The following is a 14,384-nucleotide window of genomic DNA, read 5'->3' as shown; positions in this document are numbered from 1 at the left end:
CTTCAAAAAGAATGCATGAAAGACACAATCTTTTAATTGTGTTTTAAACGGCATAGTATGATAATTTTCAGGATGAACATCTGTCTGTGGGCTGGAGCAATAGCACAGTGGGTAGGGTGTTTGCCTTGCAAGTGGCTGACCCGGCCGACCCGAGTTTGATTCCTCCGCCCCTCTCAGAGAGCCCAGCAAGCTACTGAGAGTACCTCGCCAGTACGGCAAAGCCTGGCAAGCTACCTGTGACGTATTTGATATGCCAAACACAGTAACAACAAGTCTCACCATGGAGACGTTACTGGGCCCACTCAAGCAAATTGATGAACAACGGGAGGACAGTGCTACGGTGCTACAGAACATCTGTATCAAGCAAACTATGAAAAGCAAAGGCCAGAAAAAAAATCACTGAGTACCTGACATTGTGGATAAAATTAGGCTACAGTTAAGAATCTAACAAATGTCTACTTTCAAAAGACAGGGCCCCTCCTCCGCAGCACTACACCCGGTGGTCAGGGGCCAAGGCCAAGCTGGGATCAAATTCTAGGCTGCAGGTATGCAAGCCATGCACTTCACCCCTTTGTCCTATCTTCCTGGCCCAAGGTTAACAATCTTTCGGCAAGATATCCAGGACAGAAAAACCTGAATTCCTTACGATGACACCTTCAAATGTTTGGTGGGCTTCCCTTAGTGCCGCCCTCCGCTCCCACCAAAGAGCAAACCCAGGGCTTCATAAATATGAGGTACATGCTCTGCCACTGAGACTGAGCTCTGTTCCTGACATCCAAATCTGAAGGGAACCCAGCTTCTTTTTTTTTTTTTCTGTCCACACCTGGCAGAGCTGGGGAAATTAGGAGGTACCAGGAATCCAGCACGGAAAGCCAGTGCTATGCCTCCAGCTCTCAGAGCTACTTCCCAGGTCCAGTACATTTAAGTGAAGAGAAAATTGCCACAAATAATAACCACTACATTGGGCTGGGAAGCTAGTTCACCCTGCACATGATAGGCTCTGTGTTTGAACCCTGGCAATGCATGGCTCCCCAAACATTGTGGCTGTGGCTCTGGCAGGGTCCTGAGCTGCACTAGAGCAGCGGCTGGAGCACTGCACATCCAGGATGAGAACTGTCAGGAGTGGCCCCAACTCAGTCCGGACAGGATGGCTCTGAAGTCCTGCTCTGAAACTTTTCCCCCCCTTCCCATGAGGAGGGTGCCACACGCAGTGATGCTCAGGGCTTACTGCTGATTTTGCGCTCTGGCGGGCTCAGGGGAACCATATGTCATGCTAAGAATTGAACCTGGGTCGTCTATGTGGAAGACCAGCACGCTTCTTGCTGTACTACCGCTCCAGCTCCTACTTGCAGTACTCTTTTGAAAGGTATTCACCAAATTCTATCTTATTATCCTTCAAGATTGGTTCAGTCCTCACATTTCCCAGAACTGCTTCCTGACACTACTAGCTGAATGAGGGTCCCTTACAGAACTCTCAGAACTTACACAATTTACAGAACTCTCGGTGTATAACTTTACTATAGGTCATTGACTGAAAACAGTATGTTTCCTCAGCTAAACTGAGTACAAAATGAATATTTCCAGAGTAGCATATTACTTAGAGCAATACATGGGATTCTAACCATACACACTGCATAAAGGTTTACAAAAGAAAAGATACCATTTAAATATCATAACTGCTCAAATACTGAGAAATAATTATCTTCTATTTATCAACAAACAATAAGATCTTAACATGAAAGAAACATTTACCTTGGAAAGTAGACCTATAGTAGAGTGCACACAATTAAAAAAGGATACAAGTTTTGATATAATGGAATCAGTGATTTAAGAGCACGGCTTGCATTTATAGCTGTTGCTCGAACCATAATGGGTAGGACCTTTCCATTCACAATAGCACCATCAAAAAGTGGACCAAAGAAGGGAACCTGCCAGAGAAATTGAAACATCAATTTTATACTAAAATTGGAGAAAGGGTGTTAAATAGGAATAGTTAAAATACTATTTCATATGAAGGTGTTTATGCTTGCTTTTTTTTTATCCCAGTAGTGATAATATTTCAGTTCCTTTATATGATGGGTCATTCACGTAAGGATAATAAACAAAATGGACCAGAGGTCAACAAAGGTATCCCCTCAAAAGAACCATGCTTCATGAAGCCCATGAATTTATACTCCCGGCCAATGAAAAGAAAGGTATTTTGGGGTGCTGGGGGGTGTTGGGCCACACCCAGTGGTGTTCAGGAGCTACTTCCAGCAGGGGGGAGTGAGAAGGTGTAGGGTTAGGGAGAGAGGGGAGTTGGGACTGATGTTGCTCCTGGAAGTGCTTGGGGGACCTAGGCAAGCATTTTAACCCTTGTGCTTACACTCTGGCTCATAACTTTTACATTTTTGAAGGTTCAATCGTACAAGAATATCCAGTATTTGAAATAAGTTTCCTTTCTTCTTTCATTGGGGGAAAGATGTACATTTTACAGACAGCAAGCTAGGCAGTTTTTAAAATATATATTATTTTAGTCTAAATAAAGCTTTATGATAAAACCCAACAAATTCACAGAAAAAAAAACCGTTTTGAAACAGTCATTTTAACCACAGTTTCCAAAGTTAGGCTATTTGAATAAGGTTGGCACGAATGGCAGCAGAAGGCAAGGAAATGACCTGTGGCCATTACAATAAAGTTAGGTTCTGTGTCTATGGCATCCTATGACTCTTCAGAAAAGACACATCCATTAAACATATTTTTTTAATTCCCAGCCTGTAGGCTGAACAAATATTAAGTAGGCCATAGTTTGCTGACCTCTGGCCTTAGAAGACCCTTACAAAATCTGGCCATAAGCTTAACTTCACAAATGGGAAACAATCCAATTAAAGAAATTTTGTAGATTCATGATCAACTATTATAAAGTAAATTTCCTATAAATAAAAATTAGTCAATTAAACAAAAAGACAAAAAATGCTGCCAGTCTATTATCTCGAAAGAAAATACTTCAACAGTATGCTTTAATTCTGTAAGACATCCAACTAGAACTACCTGGCTTCCTTTTTTTAAAATCTTGTATAGACTTTTATTAAGTGACCTGACTAAATAATCATGCAGTCTTATTAAGATATAGTAGCTAAAAATACAGAAGTCATATGGTCCTGTTCTAAAAAGAATAATTACTTCTTTCTATGTTTTAGGAAACTATAATCCTCTTAATTAAAAGGTAAGCACTTTTAAAGCTTAGCATAAAGGAACTTCCACTGTGGCACACCTCGGCCTTCTACCACTTGAATATAGTTTCTTCCGATGTCTCCAGTTTCAGTTCCTCTTGAACAGTCTCCTTAGATAATTTTTGCAGTCCCCAGAAGTTACATTCTATTCCCTCCCCCATTCCATTCTTTTTCACAACCTGATGCTTAATTTGATCTTCCTAAAAAAAGAAAAGAATCCCACAAACTTCGATATAACTTAAAATGTATCACCAAAATATAAGATAAGTTCTTACCTCTGGTTTTTTCATGATCTGGATGCTGAACATATGGTTTTTCATTGGATAGATTACAATAAGAACATCACCAAATTCTGTAGGAATAATTCCTCTTCTGTAGTCGCGAGTGTGCTCTGACCAAACAATATGCACTTCATCATTTCCTAAATGTCTCAACTAGAAAACCAAAAAACAAAAACCCAGTTCATAGTTCTTTAAAAACAGGCACATGCATGCAACCATATAGCTAATGACATTCATTGATTTGCTTGAGTGGGCCCAGTAACGTCTGCATTGTGAGATTCCATTGTTGTTACTGTTTTTGGCATATCGAATACGTCACGGGGAGCTTGCCAGGCTCTGCCGTGCGGGCGAGATACTCTCGGTAGCTTGCCGGGCTCTCCGAGAGGGGCGGAGGAATCGAACTCCAGTTGGCCACATGCAAAGCAAACGCCCTACCCGCTGTGCTATCACTCCAGCCCCAGCTAATGACATTATACAACAAAAAGATTCAAGAAATAAAAATAGAGATTTAGAACATCTCATCTGATGACATTACTCCAAATATGAAACACAAACACTGTAAAAACACTAGAACGGCAAGTGAGATGCTCAAAAAGCTGCAGAGCGTGTCTTGCATGCAGAGGCCCATTTTGATCCCTGACACCACCTGGTTCCTCCATCCACCTCCCAGCAGCCCCCTATACCAGAGCTGGAAATTGCCCCGGCGAGGTGTAGCTCTTAAACCCAAAACAACAAAGATTAGGAGACAGGGTAGACGAGATCATTTTCAACTGTCTATAGTCAATGGGAAATAGAACTTAGATAAAAAGGGGTTCATATGTTGGTAAGAAGGCCAAATGCTCTTCTTCCTAGCAACTGCACTTATGACCTACTTTGAAACCTGAAGATTGTATAAAAGTATTTTCAAAAAGTCAACCAATTTGGGACGTTTTTGTTTATTACTCTTTGAAAGTGCTAATAAACAGTGTAATAGCCTAAAGGGGGGAAAAAACCCAGAGAATTCATATAAATGGGGGTAATCACTTAATGGTATAAGAAAGTTGATTATATTTGGCTTAACTTAGATTTTTTTGGCCTATAAACTTAAAAATACTTCCATATAGACTTCTACTTGAGACTTGTTAGACTCTTAGATGTGATTTAAATATTTATAGTGTTTATTGCATACATATTTCTGTCAATCAGAGAACATTATAGTGGTTAGAATTTTTTTAATATCCAAAGTTGTATTACAGTAGTTAGAAAAATGATCAAAATACTTACTAGTTTTCAATTCTCCTTAAATGTGCTCAGATAAATTTTCTGTACCTATGAATATGTATTTTTACAGAAAATTTATCCAAGTACATTAATTCTGCCATGGCAAACAATCGTTATATAGTTAACAGGGGTTTTATTATCTGTAACTGGTTATTATTTATTCTATTTATGATTAGTAATAATAATATACATTTATTTATTATATATTTATATTTTATTTATATTACGTTGTCACTGTCCTCCCGTTGTTCATCGATTTGCTTGAGCAGGCCCAGTAACGTCTCCATTGTGACAATTGTTACTGTGGTTGGCATATTGGGTACGTCACGGGTAGCTTGCCAGGCTTTGCTGTGCAGGCGAGATACTCTCGGTAGCTTGCCAGGCTCCCCGAGAGGGGCAGAGGAATCGAACTCCAGTCGGCCATGCTGGCCGTGTGCAAGGCAAACACCCTACCCGTTGTGCTATCGCTCCAGTCCATATTATATTATATATAGATAATATATATTTATTATTTATAATTATTTATTTATAAATAGACATTGCAGAGTGAAAGATTTAAAGAGAAAACTAGAAGTGCCATCGTTATTTTCAATATGAGCCCATATATAGGTACTTTCTCTCGTTAAAATATGCAATTTACTTGGTTTAAAGAACAGAGGACAGGGAAAAGGTTTAATGTATACTTAAAGAAAGAAGCTAAATACTGTTAAAGGAACATTTTGCTCTTTCACTGTTAATTTGGAATTCTTAACCTGGGTTCAACTGAACTTCTATATATTTGGATGTTCAAATAATTCCAATATTTTATTTGGATGCTCTATATGAAATGTTATCTATGTATTTTTCTGAGGTAAGAATCTACCAAGTCAGAGTATGGAAGTAAGGGGGGAAAAAGGGCTAAGATCAGTGTTCTAATTGTTCTTAAAGACCCTCTAACTAGAAAACCCTAATCACTGTGAATGCCATTAAATATTTGAGAATTAAAGGCAATTCACAGAATTTTAGAAGTTGTAATCCCTAAATAAGAAATGCTCTCTTAGCTACCTAGATAGAATATAAAACAGTATTAAAAAGTGTAAGACATTACTAAAATAGCGACCATGTAAATCAATAGACCAGAATCTCTTATTTTAGAAATAGCATAAAGGTTTACTGTTTTTAAAGAAAGGCTTATCATACATATACTTACTGCTTTAAATAGTAAGTTTCAAACATCCAAATATTTTCTAAGTTTCAATTCTCATTATTTACAACACTGACAACACATATACATCCCTTGAAGGATATAAATGCAGGACCAAGTTTTGTGACATTTTTAAAAACCAAAAAAAGATTACACAACTCAGAAAAGCCATGGCTCTATAATTTCATTTTTTAATCAAAATACTTTAAAAATATCCTTCCTATACAGCCATCCCCATGTGTCAGCTTCCCTAATAGGTTTATGTTAACTGAATACAAAAGAAATGTGAAATAAATTTAACCAGGAGGGATGATCCAATCTAATTTTGATACATTAATGTCATATGCTGTACATGTTACAATAGCAGCCAGATCTAATACTAAGCTCCAGGCTATACTGAGATTTCCAAATGGCAGATTGTTCTAAGTGATATCAAGTATAATTGAAGTAATAAACGATAGTAAAAGCTGAGCACACTGTCAGGAAGAATTTAAGTATTTACTTTTTAAAATTAAATGAGTTAAGTTAGGAAAGACAAGACAACTGAAATAATGCAGGTCTCAATTTACAGAAAATTCCTTTTATTTATCTGTTACATTAACCCTTGAACTCTTGCCAAAGCTATCTATAATTTCTAGTGCCCACTTATCTAAAGAAAGGAGAGAAAAGAGCAACTGGAGTTTTTACCTGAAACCAAAGCATGTCTTCAAACATCTACCACAAAGTATAAAAAGTCAGTTATGTAAATCTGATGGAAAAGAAGCACATATTTTACCAAGATGATGTAACGAAGATAATTTGTGACCCGGAATCATGTAATTTAACAGAGTCATCGTAAGTATGTTCAAGCATTCTAAAGGAAAGCCTTAAAACATTACTTCTCACTTATATTATTAAAATACTAAGAATTATTTTATACTTTTATGATGAGACATATTTTTCTATCTTTAAAAATGAGTGTGAAATAACTGAATACAAATTGATAAATTGCTAACCATTCCTAACCAATGTTAGGAATTTGTGTGTGTGTGTGTGTGTGTGCGCGCGCGCGTGTGCTTGGTGCTTTTGGACCACAGCAGCGGGGCTCAGGGTTTGTTCCTGCCTCTGCACTCAGCGATCACTCCAGGCAGCACTTGGGGAACTAGGACCAGATGCAGTGCTGGGAATTGAACCTCAGTTAATTGCATGCAAGACAAACACCTTAACCCCTTGACTATCTCTGCAGCCCCTTTAACTTTTTTCTTTCACATGTTTTCCATGGAGCTGTCTCTCCTTTCTTAACATTCTCCACCCCAAAATTTTCCTTTTGTGCTTTTAAATTCCTTCTCAGTCCTCAGTCTGCCACCATGCATTTTTAAAAAATATCCTCACACTTAGAGTGAACTTTTCCTTTCTGGCTTTTCTTTTAGGTTCAACTCTATTTCCCTTCTCTCGTTAACAATTTTCCCCAAACTTCCCATAATCTTCATAAAAGTTTGCACTGGTAATGGGGGTAAGATTGATAAAATATGCTGTGTATTTTCTACTTAGAGACTATTTGAAGTTTGAATCTTTAGCTACGTGGTTATACTGATTATATATTATCTCTCTAGCCTGGTATTAGGAGTTTTTGAAGGCTACTAAAAGAATGAATTTTGAGTGAATAAAGGTAAACAGAAATTGCTGTAGTGTCTTTGATCACTGTCACTGTCACTGTCCTCCCATTGTTCATCAATTTTGCTCGAGCGAGAGTAATGTCTCCATTCTGACACTAGTTACTGTGTTTGGCATATTGAATACGTCTCGGGTAGCTCGCCCGGCTTTGCTGTGCGGGCGAGATACTGGTAGCTTGCCGGGCTCTCCAAGAGGGGTGGAGGAATCGAAACTGGGTCGGCCGGGTCGGCCGTGTGCAAGGCAAACGTCCTACCCACTGTGCTATTGCTCCAGCCCAGTGTCTTTGATATTTACTCAAATCATTTATATGCCATTTTATTTTATGCATTTCCTATTTTCTATGGACTTGTAAGATTGTGTCTTTTGTAATATACTTAGCAGAGATTTCTACACTCTGATCATTCTTGAAAGAGATTCAACTTATATTTGTTCCCAGATGCCAGTCGACTCTGAAATACAGTGCAAGATTTCTGCACATTGGGGAAGGCTTGTTAAAATGGCAAACAAATTACAGCTTCATGTCAACTGCTGCTGAAGTAACTTTATAATATAACATAAGCTAGAGATTATCACATTGATTTATGAAAAAAAAAGCAGCTTAATGAAATTCAACATAGGTGCAACTTAAGTCCGCTATACAAAGCCTAAAAATTAGCACAAGAAGATATTTTTTTTGTTTTGGTCACATCCGGTGATGCCCAGGGGTTATGCACTCAGGAATTACTCCCGGTGGTGCTCAGGGGACCACATGGGATGCTTAGAATTGAACCCGGGTCAGCCACGTGCAAGGCAAAAGCCCTACCCGCTGTGCTATCGCTCCAGCCCCACAAGAAGAGATCTTAAAGATCTACCTTCCCATCTAATACAGTATCTCCCATGTATCTTCCTGACAAGCAATTCTGTCTCTGCTTGAATAATTTCTTTTTGGGGGACGTGGGGGATCCCAGCTGGTGATACTCAGGAGTTATTCCTGGTTCTGTACTCAGGAATCACTCCTGGTGTAGCTTGGGATATCATATGGACTGCCAGAGACTGAACATAAGTCGGCTGCATGCAAGACAAGCACCTTACCCACTGTACCTTTTTCCCGGTCCCTCTACTTGAAAATAAATTTATAAGGCTGGAAATTAGGAACCTTACCAGCTACTCATTTAAAGAAAGCTACCATCATTAGAATTCTTTTTATTTTTTTTAGAATAAAGTATTGACTATCTCTTGCAATTATATTTTTTTATTTTATATATACTTTTATTAGTGAACACCATGAAGTACAGTTGCAGACTTACAAATTTTTGTGCTTGGGTTTCAGTCATACAATGATTGAGTACCCATCCCTCCACCAGTGTCCATTCTCTACCAGCAATGATCCCTGTAGCCCTCCCCTCCCCATACCAGGCTCTGCCTCTGCGGCAGGGCAATCCCTTTTGCTCTCTCTTTCTTTTAGGGTGTTGCATCACTAGAATTCTTTATACTAAACCAAAACCTGCCTTTCTGAAGCTAGTTCTTCCAAATTAAGGCTTACTTATATTCTACATCTTCTCAGATGTTTGAAAATTAGTCTAATGCATACCTTCCTCTCTCTCCATGCCCCCAACAAGTGTCTGTAGTTTCTCTAAAGAGTTTTCAAATCTTTTCATTATCCTGGACTATTAACTCACTTTACTGATGTTTCTATTAAATTGTAAAGTCTATAACAGAATCCATCATGTCAAAATATATGCTCTAATCAACAAAGACACAGTGATCTACTTTTTTCTTTGCTCTGGGCCACTAAGCTATTTTCTACATTTTTACAATACTGTTTCACATAGAAGCTGTAATAAATTCAAAACCCTAGCTTTATGGCTTTTTTTTTTGAACAGGCACAAAGACTGGTTTTCTATTTATTCTAATTAATTAAATTTTACCTTGCTGGTTTAGGAAATCTTTTAAACCTTTCAGGACTCTTTTGTTAGCCAGTTCTTTCTCAAGATTTGGACTATTCTGTTATTTTATTTTATTTTTTTGCTTTTGGGCCACTGGTGGAAAGAGGAGAGGGGAGTGTTTGGTCAGTGACACCATGAAGTACTCGGGATCCAAACTGGGACTTCTGCATACTAAGCATGTGTTCCTGCATTTTAAACTATCTCCTAGACCCTAGATTTGGGTTACTCTTAAATTTGCAGTCTTGTTTTCCTCACTTAGATTTGGAATAAAGTGTCCACAATGGGAAGGGTTTATTAAGAGCGACATAAAAAGTCATCACAGACATGCATCCTGATTAAAAAAGAAAATCAAACATATTAATAAATGTTACTATAAATATGTTGCTATAATAAAATGCATATTTTTACAACAATGCTACATGGTAAATATATTATCTTCCTTGAAAAATACAAAACAATACAGGAAAGATACTGAAGCTGAAGGAGAAAGTCACTTGCTTAAAGTCACATTACTAGTAGGGGGTAGACACTCAGAACTGAAACCCAGAAACAATACTTTAATCACCTCTCTATATTGCTTCTCATTAAATAATTAATTATGTGTTCCAGATAGGATTATACATACAGGCATAAATGTACTTAGGGAACTATTATTAAGACTTACATTTCTTCAACTTGTCTATGACAAATGACTTAAAGGCCTTACTGTCTAAGGCCTTCCCTAGTGATCTAATAATCCGAGGAAAACAAATTAAGTTATTTTAATGTGATTGGTTTTGGTGAATACATGGTGGATCCTTATGATCACTATTTCATTACTCAAATGCTCAAAAGCCATCTGTTTAATAATCCTATTTTACCAGGCATTGATATAAAGATCATGAACATTAGTAATTTTGTCCTTTAATGAACATCATATATTTGCCTATTTTATGGAAATAACTCTCCTTTTCCATGGTTATCAGAAGATTCTAGAATTAATTCTAGATTTATTCAGGGCCACAAAATATTTTTCTGTATATCACAATATAGTACCATTACAATGTAATAATTCATCGTATCAAAACTACAGTGTGTTTCATAAAATCAGCATACCCTCTGACACACCCCACTTCTGCTAAGAGTGCCTGGCAATTAATTATAATTACTCAGGGTCAAAAAGAAGCTGAATTTGTATTATTTACTGCATAATTAATAAGTTTTACTTTAAAAAAAAGAAGCTTCACATTTTTTGGTTCTTTGCTTCCTATTTCTTCTGATAAATAATGTTTTACATAAAGATAAAAATATTTGTCTGAATGCAAACAACGAAAGAAAACTGATCAATAACAACACCTGAACTGGAGAATGTGTAGATGATAATTGGGTTAGGCAGTTACTTTAGAGGATAGTGGTGTATGCATAGAATCTAAAACCTTTACTCACTGCCCAAAACCAGTATCCATCTCTAGCCATGTTCTAGACAGACATAGCAAAAAATATACTACCATTTTAACTTATTTGTATACATTCTTATTGTCACTCATATTTTCATACATTTACTTGTTTGGATCATTAATTTTTAGTAAGAAAGATTCTCAAACCATGAGGCATCAACAGATACAGTGTCCAGTATAAATACATTAGCAGAATGGTACACTCAATAAATACTGCTATTAAAAAGATACTACTTGCAGGATTTGGCAAATATTTTTTTTCCTATTATAACATGATATCTGGCATAACAGAATTACATGCTTATGGCATTTATTTAAGTAGACCAGTTTTACAATGTAAAGGTGTTTTCATTAGATATTTTGTTTTGTGGCTGTGACAGCAATAATACCCGCTCAACAAACATTTACTAAACAACAAAAGGGTAAAACGAAGTCCTTGTCCTTGTGAGCTTTATATTCCAGCAAGGGACAAATATACACAAATGAGTTAAAAAGGATAATTACACAGTGATAAGGGTGATTGAAAAACATGTTATGAGATAGTGTTACTAGGTAGAGGGGCTGCTTTGACTTAACATATATTCAATTTCAACAGAATTTAAATTCTAGTCAAAATTATTTTCTGAGGACTTGTGTGAGTCTGAAACAGAACAATGAGAATGAAGACAACAGGTGATGTGGGAAATAGCATTTCAGATGCCCAAAGTATTAAGGTGCACAGACCCTAAGGTGAGGATGAGTTAAACAGCTTGGCAGGTCATAATGACAGAGAGGCCAGAGTGTAGTAAATAAAAAGTGACACTGGATGGGATAAGAAGGGTAGGGAGGTAGGTCAGTTGTGTAGGGAATTGAAATCCAAGAGAAAAGTTAGGATTTTATGCACGTGATAAGATGTCAGCTACCATTCACTGTGGGTGGACAAATTCCCTTCGAGTCATTTCTATTTCCAGTTTCTATATCCTCAATTTTTATTCTAAAGAGGTTTAAAGTTAGAATCTGACATTAAAATAGAACTATTTTGCATATGCTTAACCATTATATTTGGCAATAATCCCAAGAAATAAAAGCAAATGCTTAAAATAATGAACATTTCCAAATTTGTTTGAAAAAAAAATCCACTTTAGCATATTATTCCTTGGTAAGTAAAGTGTTTTTTAAAATTTTTTTATTTAAAGTTATTTTTTTTGGTTTTGAGGACACACCCAGCTATGTTCAGGGCTTACTCCTAGTGGCTCTGTGCTCAGGGATCACTCCAGGTAGGGCTCAGAGGGGCAAATATGAGTTGTTAGAGGTTGAACCTGGGTTGGCCACATGCAAGGCAAGCTCCCGACCTGCTCTACTATTGCTTCAGCCCTACTAATTTTACTTTTAGATAGTATAAGAAAAAGATTTAAAATTAAAATTGAACCACACAACTCAATATAAAGCACATTTATTTGTGAAACTTTTACTTCCAAATGTCAAAACAGAAAATGACTGCTGTCTACTGTACTAACAGTGAGTCAGAAAACTGACTTAAATACAATGTTTCTTTCTTATCTTGGGGGAGTAGTCAAGGAAATGAGACTAGACAGTTCGACTAAGAATGTTTCAATTATCTCAAAACTTGATCTTTATCAAACTTCTAAAAATGATTCAGGTACCTATAAGGCAGAGTGTCAGCAAGTGGCTGGAATAAGGAGACGGGAAATGAAAGAGGCTCCTGCGAACACTTTACACCAATTCTTACAGCACTTTGGATTTTCAGGGGTGAATAAACTCAGTTAAGTGGAAATGATTCTTAACCATTTTCCATCAATTCGCTCCTGGTAGAGATAATTTATAGAACAGATGGCTTGGGCTCAATCAGGATTTTTTTTATATAGTTCTATAATATTTCTATGAGAGTACTTTGTTAGAATGAATGTTTGGTTAATTTGTTCAAAAAGCATAGTCTGTTGTAAAAATTCTGTTGCTACTGGATTGAGCCTTGAAAAAGCTTCTCAGTAAGAAATAAAACATTACACTTAAATAGGTTCAAGGATATTTATCTCTCATTCTGAGAAAATAAAAAGCTTAAAAATAATTTACAAAATCACCACATATTTTAAATAAAAAGCAAAAACTAAAATTAGTTTCTTATAAAGCAGACATAAATGATTTTCTGCTATCAAGTTTAAAACAAAGAACCACAGTCATAAATAATTCTAGCTAGCCAGAGGCATGGCTATTTCTTTATACTGACTGTTGACTATCTAATTTAATTAGAGGTATTAAACTCCCATGCTGAGGTCAACGAGCCTTACTTCCTCCAATATTACACTTCAACTAGTGCTCATTAATGTGTCTACTGAATGGATTAACACACCTAAAGATATATGTACATAGGAAAGGGGGACAACCTAATGATATCTACTTGTTCATTTGTAACAGGACACATGTTCTAGGCCTCAACTTATTACCACTAATGTGGAATTTATTAAATTCAGAAGAAAAAATACCAATACAGAAAGTGATTTTTTATTAAGGAGAAGTGGTATAAGGCGATGTTTCTATGATTGAGTTTAAATATTTAACCTTTTATTAAAAAGAAATTGATACTATAACAGAGCTAAAATATAAACTTGTTATTTAGAAAAATCTTACATACTAAGACTCTGAGAGCAAATCAGGGGAAAAAGTCAGACAAGGGGGGGGGGGGATAAAACTCAGAATATCTGAAAATAAATGTTAAGTAAATGAATGAGCTCAGGTAAATATTTCTCTTCTATCTAATTAACTGAAATACTATTCAATTTAGTCTCAGTCTTGATACATGTTTTGAGTTAAAATACTTGAGAAAATAACTCTACCTTTTAAAATATTGTTTTCACACATTGTTAACCGTTTTGATGGGTTTCACTTCCATATGATAGGCACTCTAATGATGAAAGCAGTGATATTTACATTTCCCCTCAGAAAACGCTTTAAATTGCTTTAAGTGCACAAAATCCACAAAGGGGTGAGGGAGGTAGCTCACTTCCCTTGCGTGAGAGCCCTGGGTTCGACTCTTACACAACAGGATAATTTTCCTCATTAATAAACAGGTATAATACTTTTAACAAGTGAAATAAAACACAGGCAACACAGGTTGTAAATCTGAAATGTGACGGACATATGACTGCAAGTTTAAACATGCTGGCACTTCCAGCATAGCATGCCCAGGTTGTTTCTCCCCACTGAATAATCGGAGAGATCACTTTTTACCTAGAATATTTTACAAATAATTTTAAATTTAGAATGAAGGAAAAACTCAGAACTTCTTCTAGGTATTACGTCAGCAAATGGTGAACTAGGAGTGCCCAAAGCTTTTGTTCCTGACAGAATCACTGAGGGACAAGGAGATATCATGCAGAAGGCACAGTGGAAGTTCCTTGCTTCTCTCCTAAGAACAACCTGCAACGAACCAGGAAGCC

General features: G+C 36.7%; 1 protein-coding gene across 6 annotated transcripts in view; it reads right to left on the bottom strand.

Moving 5' to 3' along the window:
• RALGAPA1 (Ral GTPase activating protein catalytic subunit alpha 1) overlaps positions 1-14,384 on the bottom strand; it is a 220,919-nt gene that overhangs the window by 30,497 nt on the left and 176,038 nt on the right. For all 6 annotated transcript variants that reach the window (XM_056133139.1, XM_056133142.1, XM_056133143.1 and 3 more), the window contains 2 exons: positions 3,488-3,646; positions 1,801-1,928 (listed from right to left, as the gene is read on the bottom strand). In XM_056133139.1, coding sequence (XP_055989114.1) covers positions 1,801-1,928; positions 3,488-3,646 — 287 coding nt within the window. The remainder of the gene's footprint in view (positions 1-1,800; positions 1,929-3,487; positions 3,647-14,384) is intronic.

Source organism: Sorex fumeus, unplaced genomic scaffold, assembly GCF_029834395.1.
Source record: "Sorex fumeus unplaced genomic scaffold, SorFum_2.1 ptg000098l, whole genome shotgun sequence".
Classification (NCBI taxonomy): Eukaryota; Metazoa; Chordata; class Mammalia; order Eulipotyphla; family Soricidae; genus Sorex; species Sorex fumeus.
This window is presented reverse-complemented; position numbering and strand designations above follow the sequence as displayed.